Here is a 17,676-nt window from a genome sequence, read left to right on the forward strand (position 1 = left end):
GGTGAATTCCCCATGTGCCCTGGGCAGACTGCCAAGTAGTCCAGTGAATGTTATCTGTCCCAGAAGCAGTCATAATGGGAATTTCTTCAGGTTTACCCAGGCTGGAGGAGGGCCTCTGGGCTCTCCCTGTTCCTGAAGCCTGGTGGGCCGTGCTGTGCCTGGTCAGTTCTGTCCTGGAGGGGTTGGGGGAGAGCCAACGATCCTCTCTGGAGTGGAGACCTTGATCAATTCTCATGTGGTAGAGTCAGATTTACCGAAGGTTTCACAAAGTTGGTCACCTGTACGTGAGTTTAAAATGATCGCTTTTCTTCTGGCTGCCTCTGCTAGAAATGACGGGAGAGAACTGCAGGCCATTTCAGCTTGGCATAAAAACGTTCCCAAAGGTAGCGAGTTCCCGGTCAGTGAAGGTATTCAAGCAAGATCAGGGCAGCACAGCAAACTGTCCAGCAATGGCAAAGGTGCGGGGTGGAGGGCTCACGATTTCATCATCATACAAGTCTATCTGCTAGGAACTGGCACAGCCAATGTACAACTCTGTATATGTACAAGTTCTAGATGTTTCTTCCTAAAGCTAACTGGAGCACCAGCCCAGGATTGTACTTGTAGAAGCACGGCCAGAACCCCCTTTGCAAGCACCACAGGTCTGGGGTCCTGGCCTCTAAGGGCAGTGGGAGAGAGGCCACAACCCCGCTTATTTCTGGAAGCTGGGACTCTTCACTAGTCCCATTTTGGCGGCGATCCCAAAAGGGTCCATGCTGTCTGTTTCTAGGGGTGCAGAAAACCCGTCCGACTCCGCGTGGTCCTGGAGTTCCCTGGGCTCTGCTGGGCTCCCAGGCAGCATGGGCAAGAAGTGGGACAGGGGCAGAAAGCCTCTGTCCTTGTACAGCTGCCTCTGTTTGGCGCTGCTCAGAGAGACAGGGAGACGGTGCTTCTTGGACCGGTACACATTGTAGCCGTCGGGGCGGATCTCCTCCTCGAAAGCACAGTCCCCCGCGGAGTACTGAGGCTAGGGAGAGAAAGGGCGGCCGTGAGCACCAGTGGGAGACCCCTGGGGCCACACCACCAGAAGAAGAGAGGCCGGGCACAGGCGAGCATTTGAGCCACATACTCGGGCCCTCATGACTGGCCCTATGTATCTGTGTGTAGTTACATAAAGAGCGTGCTTAGACGTGTCAATCCATACGTCTATGGAGTACGTGCTACATTGTATTAACATACGCACGGAGCTTATCCTACTGCGTCAGTATGATAAATTAGAACGTTGAATGTTAAACATGTGACATATATACTTTAGCATTAACTCATACACACGTGTTTCATATACCTTTATACACACGCGCATACTTAGGCATATTGCATGTATGTTTTACGTATGTACTCAGTATCTGTACATACAGATATCTGTATCTTTTACATCTCACTTCGTAAATTTAGTCTTGTTCTGAGCAACAGATGCATGGAATCAGAGGTGCAACACGCGTGTCTGCCTCCCTGACCCCCCACCCTTACGGTGAACACAGGACTATGGACGTGAGCAAGTACCCAGCGGCCACTGACACTTGGGGACACACCGCCCAACTAGGTGTGCTCTCCTAATCCAATCGGAGGCCCAGATTAAAGCATCTATTCCTCATTTAGACCTGAGGAACAGTGGGCCATTGGAGGCCTTTTTGTCTGGTGCCCTTGAAGGAAACCTTAGCCCCCCAGGGCTCCTGCCTTCTGTGGCGGAGAGGCTTCCAGGCAGCCTGCCAACATTATCAAGATAAAGGCGGCCCCCTCCCCCCAGGCCCACGACAGAGCCAGCACCAGCGGGGTGGCGGGAAATGCAAGCCGAAGGGCAGAAAACAGCCCCTGGGGTCCCAGAACACTGGTAGCCAGAGAGGTACTAGTGGGCCAAGCCCTGTGCCAAACTGGGGAAGGTCATTACCTGTGGGGACACAGAGGGCAGGGAGCCAGGGAGGGCTGGGCGGTAAACAACCCCGGGAGGCACCCAGTCCCGTTTGTGCCCCAGCCTACAAAGGTCGCTGAACTGCAGGTGGGTGAGCACTGTGCTGATAAGGCACAGATAAGACTCGAGTCTAACCAAGCAACAACATGCCCATCTCCCTGCACCGGGACAAAGCCACCAGACAGCGGGTGAAATACAAACTGATAAATAAACAAGGGAAGGAAAAGCAAATGGTGGCACTGTTTTACTCTCCCGGTTCTTCAGGAGAAACCAGCACCCCGTTCTCTTCTCCAAACAGAAAAGGAAATGATTACAAGTTGCTTGGAGAAGTGGAATTTATTAAAAAAAAAAAAAAAATCCTCCGTCTTGGCTAAGCCATACCCAGGGGATCAAGAGCCAGAACAGGATTTTAGGGGAAGGGACACCCCTCACCCCAAAATTTGGATTAGAATGGTGGGCTAGACATGTCTGCGCCAGCCGGTCCTCCAGCCCTTAGACTCCCCCCCCACCGCCCGTCCTGCCCCAAGTAAATGTCACAACAAAAGTTGCAACTGCGGGTTTGTTGTGGCTTTGGGTGTCAGCTTTCAGCAAGCCGACCACCTCCTTTCTTTCCCTCCGTTCTGGTCCTTTCACGCAGGACTCCGCCATAAAACCTGAAACAGGCCCTCTGGATAAATGGATAAACTGGCCTCAGAGGCACAAAACAACTGGGATACTAAAAAGATTCGCGCTGCGGGGGAGGCCCAGCATCTGCATCTTTTCTGGAGGGGGAGGGCATCCCGGGAGGCGCGGTCTCCCCGCCCCGCCCCCTCGCCCCGCTCCTCCCGCCGCGCCCCCGGCCCAGCGGGGCTGCATTGAGGCCCTGCGCGGGGCCGGGACCTCACACAGCCTCCTCTGTGCGCCCGGGTGCGCGGGAGGGGCGCGGGCTCCCTTTGAACTCCCAGTCTTTGTTCCCGAGACCGAGACCCGGCATCCGCACACTTCCTGCCCGGAGACCTCGATGGTTACCTGGGCCTTCCCAGCCCGTTCCCCCCCCCCCCGGCACCCTCCCCCAAAAGCATCTGCAGTACAGGTGAGCGAGAACACGAGAACACACACGCCACTGGAATATTCTAATGCGTCAGCAAAAACCACACTGCTTTCTAGTAGATTAAAAATTAAGAAAAATCTCCCCCATCCCAAATGTAATTTTTTCTGACTTATTTGAAGATTGGCTTTTTAAAAAAGATCCAAGTTGTGAACATACTTTCTCGTGCCTTCCTTTTATTTTATACCGCAGGGAGGGAAACGGAGGCGAGGACCACACACGCGCAGGCCGAGACTGAAAAGGCCCGAGGTGGGTTTCACTGTTTAGTGTCTAAGAAAACCGAGTACAGCGTTTCCTCTGTCCCACTGGGCCGGCCTTCCGCGCAATTGCAAACGCAAAGGCATCTCACCCATTCTCTGGCCACTAGTCCGGGCCATAAACTTCCGTAGAAAAAAATTCGCACTTCAGCTTAATCCGGCCCCTCGCCTTCTTCCCTTCCGAGCTCCATGCCGGACCCGCGGCAGAAAGCGAGGAGAGCCTGGATTCGATCCAGCGCGCCCGGCTCCCCTGCGGGGCCCCGCCTGGAAGGAGGCGGAGGTCCCGCGCCCCAGCGCGTATCCCCCGGTGGAGACACCTACCAGCCCTTGCATCCTGCCGTCGGCGCCCATGCAGAGGTACCGGACGCTGTGCACGCCCTTGATGGCCACGGTCCGCAGAGCGACTGCCCTGATCTCCACCAAACCTGGGCGCGAGAGAAGCAGAAAGCTGCAGCGGGGACCCGCGGGGCCCACAACACGTGGATGCGGTGGGTGCACAGGCCCAGGCCCTCCCCCACTCCCCCATCTCCTCATGCTGTCTAGGACCCTGGGGAGGGAATGGGACGCCCAGGTGCCAAGATCTGGGGTTCCTGGGAGCGGGGGGTCCGCGGGAACCGAAGGGGGCAAGTGGAGAATAACGCGTGGGTGCGGTGGGTCCACGTGCCGGCGCCCACCTCCCTCAGCTCCCCGCGCTGTCAGGTGCCCCGGGCAGGGAGCATAACGCAGAGGTGCCAAAATGTGGGGTCCCCGAAGGAGATAAAGGGAAGGACACAGGGGCGAGTGGGCACTCACTGTGCGCGCTCTGGCCCCGCGCGCAGTCAACCCCGCCGTCGGCACGGATGCGCAGGAAGCAGCTGGAGAGGCCGTGGGGGCCGGCGGTGTACAGGTGCCGTAGGCGGATGGGCTCACCCCAGCCGTAGTGCACGTGCGGCCCCGCGTCCGAGAAGGCTAGGGGGCGCCCGGCTGCGGCCAGGCAGAGGCCGGCTAGGACCAGGGCGCGGGCTACCGCGCACCGGCTCGGCGCGCTCCGCATGGCAACTCCCTCGGGCTCCGCACGCAGTTCTGGCGGCGAGGGTGCGGGAGGCTGGGAAGCTGCAGGACTGTGCGTGCAGAGGCCGGGTGCGTCCCTCGAGCCAGCGGTGCGCTCTGGGTACCTGCGCACTCAGCACTCCTGCTCCGACGGCACTACGGCTCGCGGCCAGCGGCCTTATATAGTGCGTCTTACCCTCCCGGCGGGTGGGTGCCCGCGACACCCGAGCATTTCTTATCAGGATTGCATCAGCCCTCCGCCCCCCGCACACACCCACTCACACCCCGCCTCCTGCCCCAGCCCCTCCCCGGACCCCGCCCGGGTGACCCCGCCCAGGCCTCCCGGATCTCGGGGAGGAGGAGGCCCCGTTTCACCGGAGGGTTCGGGGGAGCTCCTCCCCGCAGCGTAGGGGCCGGGGGCCAGCTCTCTCTTGGCTGGGAGAGTTTGATTTTATAAAGCAATAAAGGAGACAACCGGTCCCCGCCCCCACGCCACCGGCTCCCCCAGGGAATGCGCTCGCGGCGGGGCGCTAGCAGGAGCGGGGAGCAGGAATCCCGTGACCAGAGATTGGGGCACTGACCTTTGCATCCCTCACCCCCTGTCCGGAGGAGCTTCGCCTTGGCTTTAGGGCTCTCTCCCCTTAAAAGCCCACATCCACTCCCTCCCACGACGGTCCTAACCGTCATATCTCCAGATGCAAAGCCGTCCATTAGAATTTCCCCCTGCCGCTCGGACTAGCTCACGTTTTCCTGGTCTTATGTTCTCGCGATCCCGGCCCCCCTCCCGCCCCTTTTACCCCTGTAAATTGCCCCCCGACGGGGGGCCGGGCTCGAGTTCTGGGAGGAACAATGGGGGAGTGGCGCTCGGCGAGCGCTAGATGGCGCTTCCTCCCCGGTTTCGGCCTCTGCGCCGGCTTGAGCGGCCGTGCCCAGAGCTGGAGGCTGGATGGACGGTTGTCCTGAAGGCGCCTTTCGCAGGCGCAAAATGGGCTCGCTTCTGCAGACGGGAAACTCAGGCTTCCCGGCTCGAGCCAGACGCAGCGCGGGGAGGCCCCACTGTGTTTGAGTGCCTTTTGTCGTTGGTCCGGTGCTTGGGTCCCTGAGCTCTTCTCCCGGGCCAGGGCGCGATGTCTTGGGGGACTGGGTGAGGAGAGGCCAGGGAGGCGCAGAGCAGCAGAGAGGGGCGCTGCTGGCCTGGGGGTGGGCGCCAGGCCGGGAAATTGGGGCCACTTGGTGAAGGGGCTCCTGCAATCCAGACTTCCTCTAATGATGCTCGGAAAAGGGAAAAGGCATCCGGAGAATTCCCTGGAGGGAAGGAGAGGGTCCTCCTGGGCCAGTTTTGGAGGAAAACCACGCTGTCTCAGCGAAAAGGCGATGGGCGGGCAAGCAGTCGAGACACAGGGAGAGAAATCAGTGCCAGGCCTAATGAATTTCAATGAGTAAAGGCCATGTTCATACCCCAGTCAGTGACTGGCGTTAATGACCGAGCGTGCAGAAAATGTCACCAGGAAAGGTTTTACAAAAAGACATCATCTCAAAGGCTTTATAGACCAGGACCCCCACGCTGCGTGTCTTGGTTCAGAAAGCCACGGCTTCTGTTAAATCTAATTACTTCCCCCCTGTGGCTTTAAATCGACAGCGGCCCCTATTAAACTTAATTACCCTCCCCTGCAGCTTTCGTTTTAAAGATCCTGGATAAATGTGGGGCACTGAGGAGGATGGCAGAGCTGCCTTGGGGGGTGCCGCAGAATGGGTCTGGGGGCGGGGATCACGGGCTTCTGGCCCCACCCCTGCTCTTTTGCTGCCCCTCCCTTGGCCAGAGTGGGAGGAGAACCGCCACTGTGATCCGAGCTGGGGAAGGTGGTAAGGGCAGCAGCTTCCTATGTCCAGGCTCTGTTCTAAGCACACTTTGGGTGTTCTCGGCTTAAACCCCTATAAGAACCTCCATGGTATTCTGTCCCCGCCTCCTTGAACAGATAGGAAATGAGGGTCCCAGAGCAGTGGGACCCAGCCTGTGAGTGGTGGGTGTGGAATAGGAACGCAGGCCATTAAGCTTGTGAATCCAGGCCTTGCCTCATCTCTGAGAGGTGGGGTGGCCTCCAGGCAGGATTCTCTGCACCACAGACCCACACCTGGCCACTCCCTGGGCAGGTCATGGACCTGCTGGGCCTGTTGCCTCCTCATGCCTGCTTTGAGCCTTGTCCAGGGGTCACATGGGAGAGTGGACATAAGGTACCAGATAGAGTTCATACGAGCGATGGCCATCCACTAAGGGTCGACTGGGTACTAAGCATTTCCTGGTCACGGGGTGCTCTGAAAGTCCGGGTGATTGACCCATGCTGCATATCAGGAAACTGAGGCTTGCAGAGCTGTCCAGACCGGGTTTGCCCCCAGCTCGGCTGAGCTAGGGGCCTGGGCAGGTCTGCTGGTACCCGTGGTCTGTGTGTTGGAGAAAGACTAGAGCGGCAGAGGGACGCGGTGCTGGCCGGCAGGGGGCGCTGCGGCTAACGCTCCAGGTGAGGAGGAAGCCGGTGCCGACTCCCATCCCTGCAGCCACCAATGTGCTGGATGGGATGATCTGGATTCTTCTGGTGGTGATGAACCAGGTGACGTACCCCAATGAGATTTCATTCACTGGGTGGAGGGGCAATCGGAGCAAGAGTCCAAGTCACCCCGATGCCCCGCTCAGCCCACCCAGGGCCCCAGGGGTCTCAGGCCCTGACCAGAAATACTTCGCTTGGCAGCTTTGTTCTGGATTTGATGTCAGGGGGAATCCTTGGGACTGCCCTTTTCCCAGGGTCACCCTCTCTCAACCCCAGCTTGTCTGAGTTGGTCCTGATGGTGGCAAATGAGATCCACACAAAGGGATTTTCATTGCTTCTAAACCCACGTCCCAGCAGCTCAGAAAATCCTGCTCCGGGTCACTTCCCAGTCTTTGCATTATGAAAATAGTTGTTTTTCTTTTCACTTTATGGCTAGAAATTTACATGACAATGTCAAACATGCCTTCTTAAGTACCTAAGCACCTCCTCACGCCCATCCCAAATCCCCTGCCCCCGCCCCACAGTTGAGAAGTTCTTTGTAATTACAGAAACTTCTGGGTGGTGGTAAAAATCTTCATCATTAAGTAAGAACTGCCCAAGCCAGAAAGGGCTCTGAATGCTTGGGTTGGGGGAAGCCACGGTTCCTCGCCAAGCCAAGAATGGAACTCAGGGACGCCTGAGTTGGTCCGTACTTTTGCTCGAATCAGCTAGAACGTGCATCATTTTCCCCAAAGCATTCTGTGTCATCAAAATCCATTTTTCCCCTAGTAGGATCATTCTTCTAAAAAAGCGGCACCCCACTAGCCCAGAAATTGGCAGAGGCCAAATCAGAGCGGAAAAGGGAAGAGCCTCCTTATTTGTAAGACAGCAAAAGGAATGCTTTTAACCTCCCAATGAGTTAATGTGAGAATTAGCAAAGAATCTCTATCAATGGAGAGATAAATACTTATACAGAGACCGCCTGGCAAAGCTGGGTGCATAATAGAAGGGGTAGCTATTGTTATTCATTTAAAGACTACCCTGGCCATCTTTGCCAGGTTTAGTACTTATTTTAAAATGTAGTAGCAACCCTAAAAAAAAGACAGATCTCGTCTATAGGGACAAAAAGCTCATCAGTACTTGCCTGAGGCAGGAGATGGGGGTGGGGATTGACCAGAAACCGGCAAGAGGAAGCTTTCTGGGATGGTGGGAATGTCCTTTTTCTTGATTGAAGTGATGAGTAACAGGCAGTGACATTTGCCAAAACTCATTGAATGGGGCCCTTAAAATTAGGGTGCATTTTATTTTGAGTTGTGCCTCAATGAAGTGGAGTTTGAACACTGCAAAAGCTGCTCTTGTTTGTGGATGAAAATTTGGTCAATACAGAAAACCACAAAGGGGCCAAGTCTAAAACCTGGAATATTAGGACGGCATTATGAGCTGCTGTTTCTGTTTGGATGAATTTCTTCCTTAGACTTTTAAAATATATATATGTATCTTAAAAAACAAACAAACAGCCAGCGTTTGTATCTTCTTTTCCCCCACTTACTGTGAATATCTCCCAGGACATTAAGCCCCTTTTACAGCCCCCTTGGACGCTGGCGGATCTGAGTGAGCTGCGGTGAGTGTGTGGTCTGTTCCCTGCTTCTGGACATTTAGCTTGTTTCTAGTCTCCTCTCCCACAAAACATAGGGTCCGTGGAGACACAGCTCACAGCTATCCACTTTCAGAAGGGGAATTACCAGGCCCCATGGTCGTTCTTCCCATGCAGGTCCCAGTCCACAACACTGGATTGAGGTGGGATGTGGCAGCTTTCTCCTGGAATTTGGAAAACTACCCTTCTCTATCCACACTAAGGGAGGCACAACTTCTCTGGACGTCCTTAGGTGGGTGTGAGACTATGTTTAAGTCCCAGCCACCAGCAGCCAAGCAGGTGGCACAGAAGCTGGGATTGGAAGCTTCTTTTGCTACCGATTCAGACTCCCACCCCACCCCAGGACCCAACACCCACCCACTGGTGAGCTCCCCTGGCGGACAGGGCTTGGGCATGGCTGTGCCTCACTTTATCGTCTGTGATACAGGGGCTGGCAGTTTTTCCTGGGACAGAGGAATTCCAATCCACGTGCTGTAAAGTTGATTTCTGTACATGAATTCTAGTCATCAAGGTGGCTGTGTGTTCCAGTGGAAAATATTTAGACCTGTCAGGGTATCAGCAGCCAAGAATGCAGGAACACGGTAAATGTCACTGAGTTAAAGAAAAACAAATAACTTAATGAGAAAATACGAACCATGCTCACGGTGATGTCTCTCAAAGCCATAACATTAAAATATTGATATTGGATGGGGCACCTGGGTGGCTCGGTTGGTGAAGCATCTGCCTTCAGCTCTGGTCATGATCTCAGGGTCCTGGGATCGAGCCCCGCATCAGGATCCTGGCTCAGCAGGGAGCCTGCTTCTCCCTCTGCCTCTGCTGCTCCCCCTGCTTGTGCTCTCTCTCTCTCTCTAATAAATAAATAAAATCTGGGGAAAAAAAAAACAACTTTAAAATACTGATATTGGGAAGCCCCAGAGTCACTGAGTGGGAACCCTGGTGATGCAGTGGCCCCCCTGACCAGCGAGACCCTTGGAGAGCTGCGGGGGCTCGGTCGGCTCCCTCCTGCCACAGCTGGCAGGTATTTCTTGGTATGGTTATTGCTCTGCCATCTGTCTCCTCCCCGGACATGTTTCCGTGGAGGTGGCAAATGCGTCTGCTTGGTTTGCAGCCGTGTCCCCAGTGCCTTGAGCAGAACCTGACACGTAGCCCGTCAAGAAATAGTGCACGAATCATTGAAAGGAAACCGGGAGGTGTCGGTGTGGCTGTGAATGCCCCGGATTCTTCCGTTTGTCTATCCTTTCCTTGCTCATTCTGTCCATCCTTCCTTCCACCCTTCTCTGGCCGGACATTCATTGTTCACTGATCTGAGCACTTTCTGAGCACTTCTGATGGGTCAGATCTCATGCATCGGACCTTTTCTTGCCCTGTGATACAGCAGAGGCAGGACTCCCCACCCAACCGGAGGGCTGTGCTCGGGGCACCCAGTGATGCAAGCAGGGAGGGTGAAGGTCGACCTGTTGCAGGATCACTGGGGCCAGCGGGAGTAGCACAAACAAGAAGCCTGTCCGGAAGTCCCCAGCAGTATACCCCTCCCCGAGGACTGCCCCCTGCATCGTAAGCATATTTCAAGAGCACTTCCGGAGGCAGCCATACCCACTCCCATTTTCACCATGACGCTGGGAATGCTGGAATTCCTCTTGGAGAGGAGTCCGTGGGAGAGAGAAACCCACCGGGGCTGGAGGAGGAAGGGAAGCAACTTTCTGGACCAGAGCCAGTCCCTGCTTCGCTCACCTCTAAGACCTCACCTCTGGAGGAAGGTCTGTTCAGCAAAGCCATTTCTCACAGAGGTCCCGCGGCAGCGCCTGGTGCGGGCTGTTGACCCATTTAAGGCAGATGAGACACCAAGGCACAAAGCCAGGCTGGTAGTAAGGAGCTGATGGGGAAGGTAAGGAGCCGTGAGCAGGCTCTGAGAAAGAAGCTGGGTGAGATCCCCCAGGGACAGCTCTCCTCCCACTTCGCCCCGCTGCCCCCCAGGCCTGGGGGGAGACCGCCACGCAGGACAGGTAGTCCCAGAGACGAAGCTTTCTTGGGCATCGAACTAGTGATTCCAGGTCATTTTACTCATTCTAGGGTTGGACAGAACCTTGAAGATGATTTCTTAGAAGCCCTGCGTCAGTGAATGAACACAGTAAGACCCCGAGAGGGGGAAAGATTTGCCCAAAGACATTCAGCCTGTGGGCTGCAGAGAAAGGACCAGAACACACTCTTACAGCAACATCTCCTTCCCTCCCAGCACCACGGCGTCCAGTGCAACATTTGATTTGTTATAAAGTCTTTTAAAAAAGAAAAACTCCACATGCTGATGATTCCTTATTAAAAACACCTGCTTGGGCAGACTGGCTATTTCAGGGGGCAGGCGAAGGGGGTGCCTGGGAACTGACCAACTGGCTGATGGGCAAGGAGTGTCCTTTTAGGAAGGCATTAAATGCCACGCTGAATTTTACACTTTAAAGTGGCTGACACTAAAAAATAAATAAATAAAAAATAAAATAAAGTAAAATAAAATGGCTGACACTGGGGGTGCCTAGCTGGCTCAGTTGGTGGAGTGCAACTCTTGGGGTAGCGAGTTCGAACCCCACATTGGGTGTAGAGATTACTTAAAAATAAAAAAAAGTGGGGGGGGGGCACCTGAGTGGCTCAGTCAGTTAAGTGTCCGATTCTTGACTTCAGCTCAGGTCGTGATCTCAAGGTCATGAGATCCAGCCCATGCTGGGCTCCACACTCAGCAGGGAGTCGGCTTGAGATTCTCTCTCTCCCTCTCCCTCCGCCACTCCCTGCCCCCATGCAGGCTCCCTCTCTAAAATAAATAAATCTTTCTTTAAAAATGTAAGTAAATAATTAATTAAATTAAACTAAAAAAATCTTTAAATAAATAAATCAAATGGTTAACACTATGTTTGGTGAATTTCACCTCAATTTTTAAGACAGCAGCAAGGAAGTAGCCTGCTCCAAAGGACATCGCTGAGCCCCTCGGGGACATCGAATATAGACTTTCCTTGGTCCGGTAACAGGTGCGTGGTTGAGTTTCCTGGGCTGGATGCTCACGTCGTGGTTACGTAGCACGTCCTTGCGATGCGGAGCCCCACGCCCCAGTATTGACAACTCACATAGTCACATGCACAACTAATTTTCAAATGGTTCAGAAGAATACCTGTGTGTGTACGAGACAGGGAGCACGCCACGGTGGCACTGGGGCGATGATGCAGGTGAAGGGGAAATAGGCACTCTTTACAGTATTCCGGAAACTTCTCAGCAGGTGAGGAATTTTTCAAAGTAAAATTACTGGAGGGGGACAGTCTAACGCACCTGCCCGATAGCCATTCGTAGCTTATGGCTAGTGGCAGGCATTGCGGTTGGCAGCCCACACACCAGGCTCCCAGCCACGGTCCTGGGGAAGTTCCTAGAGAGGGCCACGAATGCCTCCAGTCACTGTGGTCAATCCCATTTTCCGGAGCAGGAAACCGAGACTCGGGCAGCTACGCGGCCCACCCACAGCGGCTGCACCAAGTGGTATGGAGAAGTCTGGCTATTTTGGGTCTTTGGGGGCGTGTCTTCTAGATAAATGGGAGTCATGTTGCATCCCTGATGTCACAGGCAGAGGACATATTTTCCGACACAGCCATTCCCTGGAGAATGACCCCAAAGTCTTGTCATTCCCTCGGGAACGCTCCCCACCCCCCATCCCACTCTGTGCAAGTAGATAGTGACTCAGTCTTCAAGTAGATAGTGACTCAGTCTTCTGTCTGTTGGTAGCTTCCTTTGGGTTATAAGTAATGTCTTTTTTTTTTTTAATGGGAAATGATTTTTACAAACTCAGTAGTTGGGTCTTATTCCACACTGGGAATTCAGCACCGAGTGTGAAGGGGTTGCTCTTGTAAGGGTAGCCCGAGGAGCAAACCTGCGTCCAGGTCACAGGGAACGGCCCTTTTAGGAACAGAGATCTTGGGAAGTCTAGCTCCAGCCCGGTGTGCTAGAACATTCTGCACTGTTTTATCGTCACCACCGAGGGTGGTCCCCACGTGGCTGAATGTGCCAGACCTTGTGTGTGTGCGTGTGTGTGCGTGCTCCCACGAGCGTGCATGGGTGTGTGCACGCAAGCAAACCCTCATAAGCGTGTGTGCGCGTGAGTTTGAGCACGTGCTCGAACGTGCGTGTGCATGAGTGTGTGCATGCCTGTGAGTGTGCGTGTGTGCACGTGTGTGTGGCCTGTGGGTCTCACAGCAGCTGTTCTGAGGGTTCTGTCTCCATTGTACAGACGAGTAAATGAAAGCACAGGAAGGACCCTTGTCCCTCGGCAGCACTTTCTGTGACTGACACAGAAGGAAGTGTGCAGTCCAATCACTATTTCCCCTGTCCCGTGTCTGTAAGCTCCGTGGTGGGGGGTGCGGAGGTCTTGGTCACTGCGGTCGCCACTCAGGCCCAGGACAGGCCTGGCAGACAACTGCACGATTAATATGGGTTAAGGAAGGAGGACAGAAGGAAGGGAGGAAGGGCAGAAGGACAGGAGAGCGTTGGCTTCGGGCTTTGAGGCTTCCAGCCCCGCCTTTCTAGCAGGTCAGCCGAGACCAGAGGTATTTCTGTTTTGAGGCATTTAGACAGATGCTCGGGGCTCAGTTCCGGCTAGGGTTTCTGGCCGCACATACCACAGACTGAGGGGGTTGGAGATTCCTTCCCAAGGCTCCTGCTATGGGCCTTGGGACAAGCACTTGACCCGGCTTCCCCATCTAGGAAATGGGACGACACTCCGCGGAGGGCTGCGTGAGAAGGGAGAGGCTCGGGGAGTGCCCCAGGCTCCCGAGGCCTGAGGTGGCCGGGGCAGCAGGGCCTGGACTCAGCACCCAGCACCTCTGGGGTGAGTCCCTCAGCCCCAACCCAGACCTCTCACGCTCACGCTGTGACAAGAAGGGACCTCTTCCCAAAGCTCTGTCCAGGGCTGGTCTGGATTGCGACGCTGCCAGCCAGCTCACCTTGCCTCTAGGTCCCCCTCCCCCTCCCCCACCCCGCACCCTGCACCCCGGTTGCTGTAGCCCTCACCCTCCATTCCGGGATGACCCATCATCTCTCAGGGGACACTCCTCCCCCTGGCCCTTGTCCCTGGCCTGATCCCTGTTTCCCCCACCGTCATAGGAGACAGCATTGGTACAGGGGCCTGACCTAGGCTGCAGGCCGCATCTCCCCAGCCCCATTCTACAGACACGGAGACTGAGGCCTGGGGAGAGTCAGCCAGCGGGTCCTCACCGGTAGAGGCTGGCAGGGGGGAGAGCGGGGGCTCCCAACCCATGCCCCTCCTCCTGCTCTACGCCCTTCCTCTTCTGCTCTTCAACCCTCCTGTGTCCCCTTTTGTCCATGCACCTGTTCTCATTCTTGCCCTTTCCCACAAATCTCCGCTCATAGGCCCCATTCAAGTCCCAACGTCACCCCCATGTTAATTCGGATCCATGAACGCCTGATATCTCGTGTCAAGGTTTCTGGGCCTGGCCTACAGACAGTTCTCAACACATTCTCCAGGATGCTCATGACCCCGGGAGGCCAGGAGTCAGCCCTGTGGATGGACTGGCTCCTCTGAGCCTGAGCCCAGCCTCGGAGGTGGTCAGTCGTTGTGATCCCCACGCACAGACCTCTCCTCACTGCACGCAGCTCACCGCCAGACCCACTCTGTGCTCGGTGGTCCTTGGACAGGATTTCCAGCAGCTGACCCTGGTGGCAGCCACTTGGGGTTCCAGAAAGGTGGCAGCACATTGAGCTGCCAGCAGAGCCATGGGCTTACTCTCCAAGGTCAACGGCTAAGGCAGAAGTGAACTTGATTTCTGTCCTACCCTGGGGTGGTTTTGGCTTGGCTAGCCAGGCCAGCCTGCTTCCCTGAGGGTGTCGGTAGTGGGGGGTGGGGGTGCGCTTCAGAGACGCTGGCCAGGCAATGATGGGGACACGTCATCAGTGTAGAAAACCTGGCCTCTCATGGGTAGACCTTCCTCTCCCATCATCAGGGTCTGATTCCCATGATTTTGTTTGTTTTAAGCGTTCCTTCTAGAAGCTCCCTCACAAGACAGTTGCAGTCGCGGTATCCGTCTTTCTTGCACTCGGGACCAATAGGCTGGAATGTGTTTATGTGACGTCCCTGGTGAAACACGGCCAGCTCCGTCCAGCTCCTCCTCCCCTTACTGATACGGAGTGTGCAGCCAGGCTTGGAAGGGGGCACAGCTAAGGCCCCAGAGACCACCTGTCCCCCAGACATCACTCCCCCACCAGGTCACACGGGACTTTTCCGAGGGATAGGGACATGGCATTCCGTGCTTTTTGACTCAAAGTGGCCCCAGCCCACTGATGGTCAGCATCTTCGAGAACAGCAGTGGCCATTTCCTGGGCACCTACAATGTGCCAGGCTTTATGTGACCTGGAGTCCTCCCAGAGCGCATGGCTCTTCCTGCCCAAGGCCACACAGCCGGCAAGCATCAGGCTGGCATTTGAAGTCAGGACCCTTGGACCCTGCGTTAGTGTCCTGGGGCCGCGATAACAATCACTCACTGGGCAGCTCCAACAACAGAACTGGAGGCCGGACGTCCCGGACTAGGATGTATCTGGTTCCTTCCAGGTACTCCGAGGGATGGTCCTCCTGGCTCCTCCAGCCGCTGGGGGCTCCCCACACCCCTGGGCTCACAGCCGTGCCCCTGCATCCTCTGCTTGGCCTCGACATGGTCCCTCTGCTTCCAGTCTCTGTCTCAGGTCTCCCTCCCCTGGCTCTTACAAGGACACTTGTCACTGGATTTAGTCCCCTCCCCCCCCCCCACCGATCATCCAGGGTGATCTCATCTTGAGAGCCTTCACTTAATTACACGTGCAAAGACCCTATTTCCAAATATGGTCACATCCACAGGGTCCAGGTGGACACACCTCTTGGGGACACCTTGCCATATCCATCAGTCAATGCTCAACAGAGGTAGCTTCTTCTTTGCCCGGAGATGGGATAGTGAGGGGCTGGTACCAGAGAGCCCTCCCGCAGAGACAGGGGAGTGCACTCATGGGTAGTAGGGGTGGGTGAGTAATGGGAGTCCTCTGGGCAGAAGCAGCCTGGCGAGAGCTAGCGGGCCCAATGCCCCTGAGGCTGGCCTTGGATGGTCATCCCGGCAGAGGGCCAAGAATGCTTCCCGACTGTTGGTTCTCTAAGGCACTGCCTCCAGGCACCCTGGGGCCAAATGGGGCTCTTTGGCCTGGTTTCCCACCAGCTTGGCAGGATTGCAAAGTGCCCTCCCGGTCCCCTCCAACCTCGGCCCTGGCACACCACTGGTACCTTCCCAGCCGGAAAAACCCCATGTTAGGAAGCTGGGCCTTGGCTTCCCGCTGCGGACAAGGCCTAGGGAGAGAACCCAGGAGTCCGGAACAGGTTGAAAAAGGCAAATGATCAATGACAAGGAACGAATGGGTCAAGGGAGGGGGTCCAGCCAAGCACTTGCACCCACACCTCAAATTGTCGCCATATAAGGCTGAGTGAAAAAAAAACAAGGCACCAAACTAAATATACAGTAAAATGCGATGGTGTAAAAACAAAAAAAGAAAGAAAAAGAAAAACACGCAAAACCACGCACAGAGGTACATTTTTAAAAAGTGAGAGCATTCACCTATTTTATTTCTTATTTTTATAGTTCTCTGCTTTGCCCTACATTTTCTCCACTGGAAATGGACCCCTCTTATAGTCACAGCACAGAAGTTATTCAATCAGTCAACGATATTGTGTAGACATCCTCCAGGGGCCAACGAAGGTTGCTGAAGGCATGGTTGGGTGACTCCACTCTGTCCTGAAATGCCACGTCGACAGTGAGTGACCACATACGGGCACGTCCGTGCCGCCCCAGTGGTCAAAGGTGCGCAGACGGCGCTGTCTTACAGGTCGCCAAGTGTCACCTTGCTCCCAAACAAATCCCCGGAGTCCTGCACAACAGCCTTCCATTCAGCCTTCTCCAGCTAGAACCGAGTTCCCCGAGAGGGTCAGGGGAGCTGGCCTCTGGGGTGAGTCAGTGCTTGGTCACCCGGCTGCCCGAGGCTGTGACCCCCTCGCCGAGCTGGACTGGCCGGGCCACGTTGTGCGAGCCAAGAAGGCTTTTAACTTTTTCAAATGCTTTCGCAGCTCACAGTGGTGCCTTCTCCAAAGGGCTCCATGAAATTCTCGGAGACCCGTCAAACCCAGCGAGACTCTGAGCCCTTTGATTTACAGGACACATGTTTGCCAGCTGACACTTGGAGGCAGGGAGGGAGGCAGGGTGGATTTAAATAAGAATAGGGGTGTCAGCTCCCAAAAGGTGGCATATCTCTGCTCTAATTCCTTGACGCCCAGTATGGTTCAGAGGTCGGGGTTGTTAATGGGCAGGGAACAAATTGGGGGCTGCGGGGGCTGTCACCTTTGGTCCTTCCAAGAGGAGGGAGGGAGAGCCACTTGCGGTTCGGGGGCAGGCCTACTCGGTGTGCTCCTGGGTCTGACGTTGACCTGCTTTGTGCTGCTCCCTGGGCCCTGAGCCTTGGTTTCCTCTCCTGTAAAACAGGGCTGCTCCACTAGGCCCGCCCTGAACATCACTGTTTCTCCAGCGCCTAATACCACACTCTGCACGTCCTAGCATCATGTCGGGGCAGAGTGAGGAATGAAGCTGGAGAAAGAGAAACTTTGCCAAGGTCCAGGTAGCCCGAGGTTCCCGAGGAGGAGCTGTGGGTAGACTGCCTTTACTGAGCGTGCCCCCCTCCAGCTCTCGCACCTGTGATGGAGAAAGGCAAGCAGGTGGGGGCGGGAGAAGCGAGGGGTGACGGGCATGTCTCAGGTGCGCTGGAGATGATGCCCTGCTGGCCTGTCTCTAACTGGGGTGGAAAGGGGTGAGATGATTGCCCTGTTTTCCAGAACCCCTCTGTGCTTGGGTTCTCAGCAGCCAAAGGAAGACCACGGGACCAAACCACAGACCGTCAATGCCGAAGGGAGGGGGGGTGGCTTCCAGCTCAGTGCTAGCATGAGCCCGGCGTGGCAGGGAAGAAGAGGAGGGAGCTGGGGGTTGGGGTGTGGGTCACAGGTGGCAGTGGGAAGGGGCGCTTGCAGGGGGCTCTGCCAGTCTTCTTCTTTTGTCTTTTATTCCTACTTCCCAAATTTTCTCCAAAGACCTTGCACTAGCTTTATAATGGTTAAAAAAAAAAATCCTAGGAAGAAG

At 55.5% G+C, this 17,676-nt stretch overlaps 1 protein-coding gene across 1 annotated transcript; it reads right to left on the reverse strand.

Moving 5' to 3' along the window:
• Positions 1 to 691: 691 nt before the first annotated feature.
• On the reverse strand, positions 692 to 4,325 carry FGF19 (fibroblast growth factor 19). The gene is made up of 3 exons (XM_008699712.2): positions 4,085 to 4,325; positions 3,614 to 3,717; positions 692 to 1,006 (listed from the first exon to the last, which is right to left on the reverse strand). The coding sequence occupies exons 1-3, from the start codon at positions 4,323 to 4,325 to the stop codon at positions 692 to 694; spliced, it is 660 nt and encodes a 219-aa protein (XP_008697934.2).
• Between the last annotated feature and the right edge of the window lie 13,351 nt (positions 4,326 to 17,676).

This window comes from Ursus maritimus, unplaced genomic scaffold, assembly GCF_017311325.1.
Source record: "Ursus maritimus isolate PB19 unplaced genomic scaffold, ASM1731132v1 scaffold_23, whole genome shotgun sequence".
NCBI lineage: Eukaryota > Metazoa > Chordata > Mammalia > Carnivora > Ursidae > Ursus > Ursus maritimus.

Coding starts and splice junctions, on each gene's coding strand:
- FGF19 (XM_008699712.2), bottom strand. CDS start 4,325: ATGCGGAGCGCGCCGAGCCGGTGCGCGGTAGCCCGCGCCCTGGTCCTA. Junction 3,718..4,084: donor GCGGGGCCAGAGCGCGCACA/GTGAGTGCCCAC, acceptor TCTCGCGCCCAG/GTTTGGTGGAGATCAGGGCA. Junction 1,007..3,613: donor ACGGCAGGATGCAAGGGCTG/GTAGGTGTCTCC, acceptor TTCTCTCCCTAG/CCTCAGTACTCCGCGGGGGA.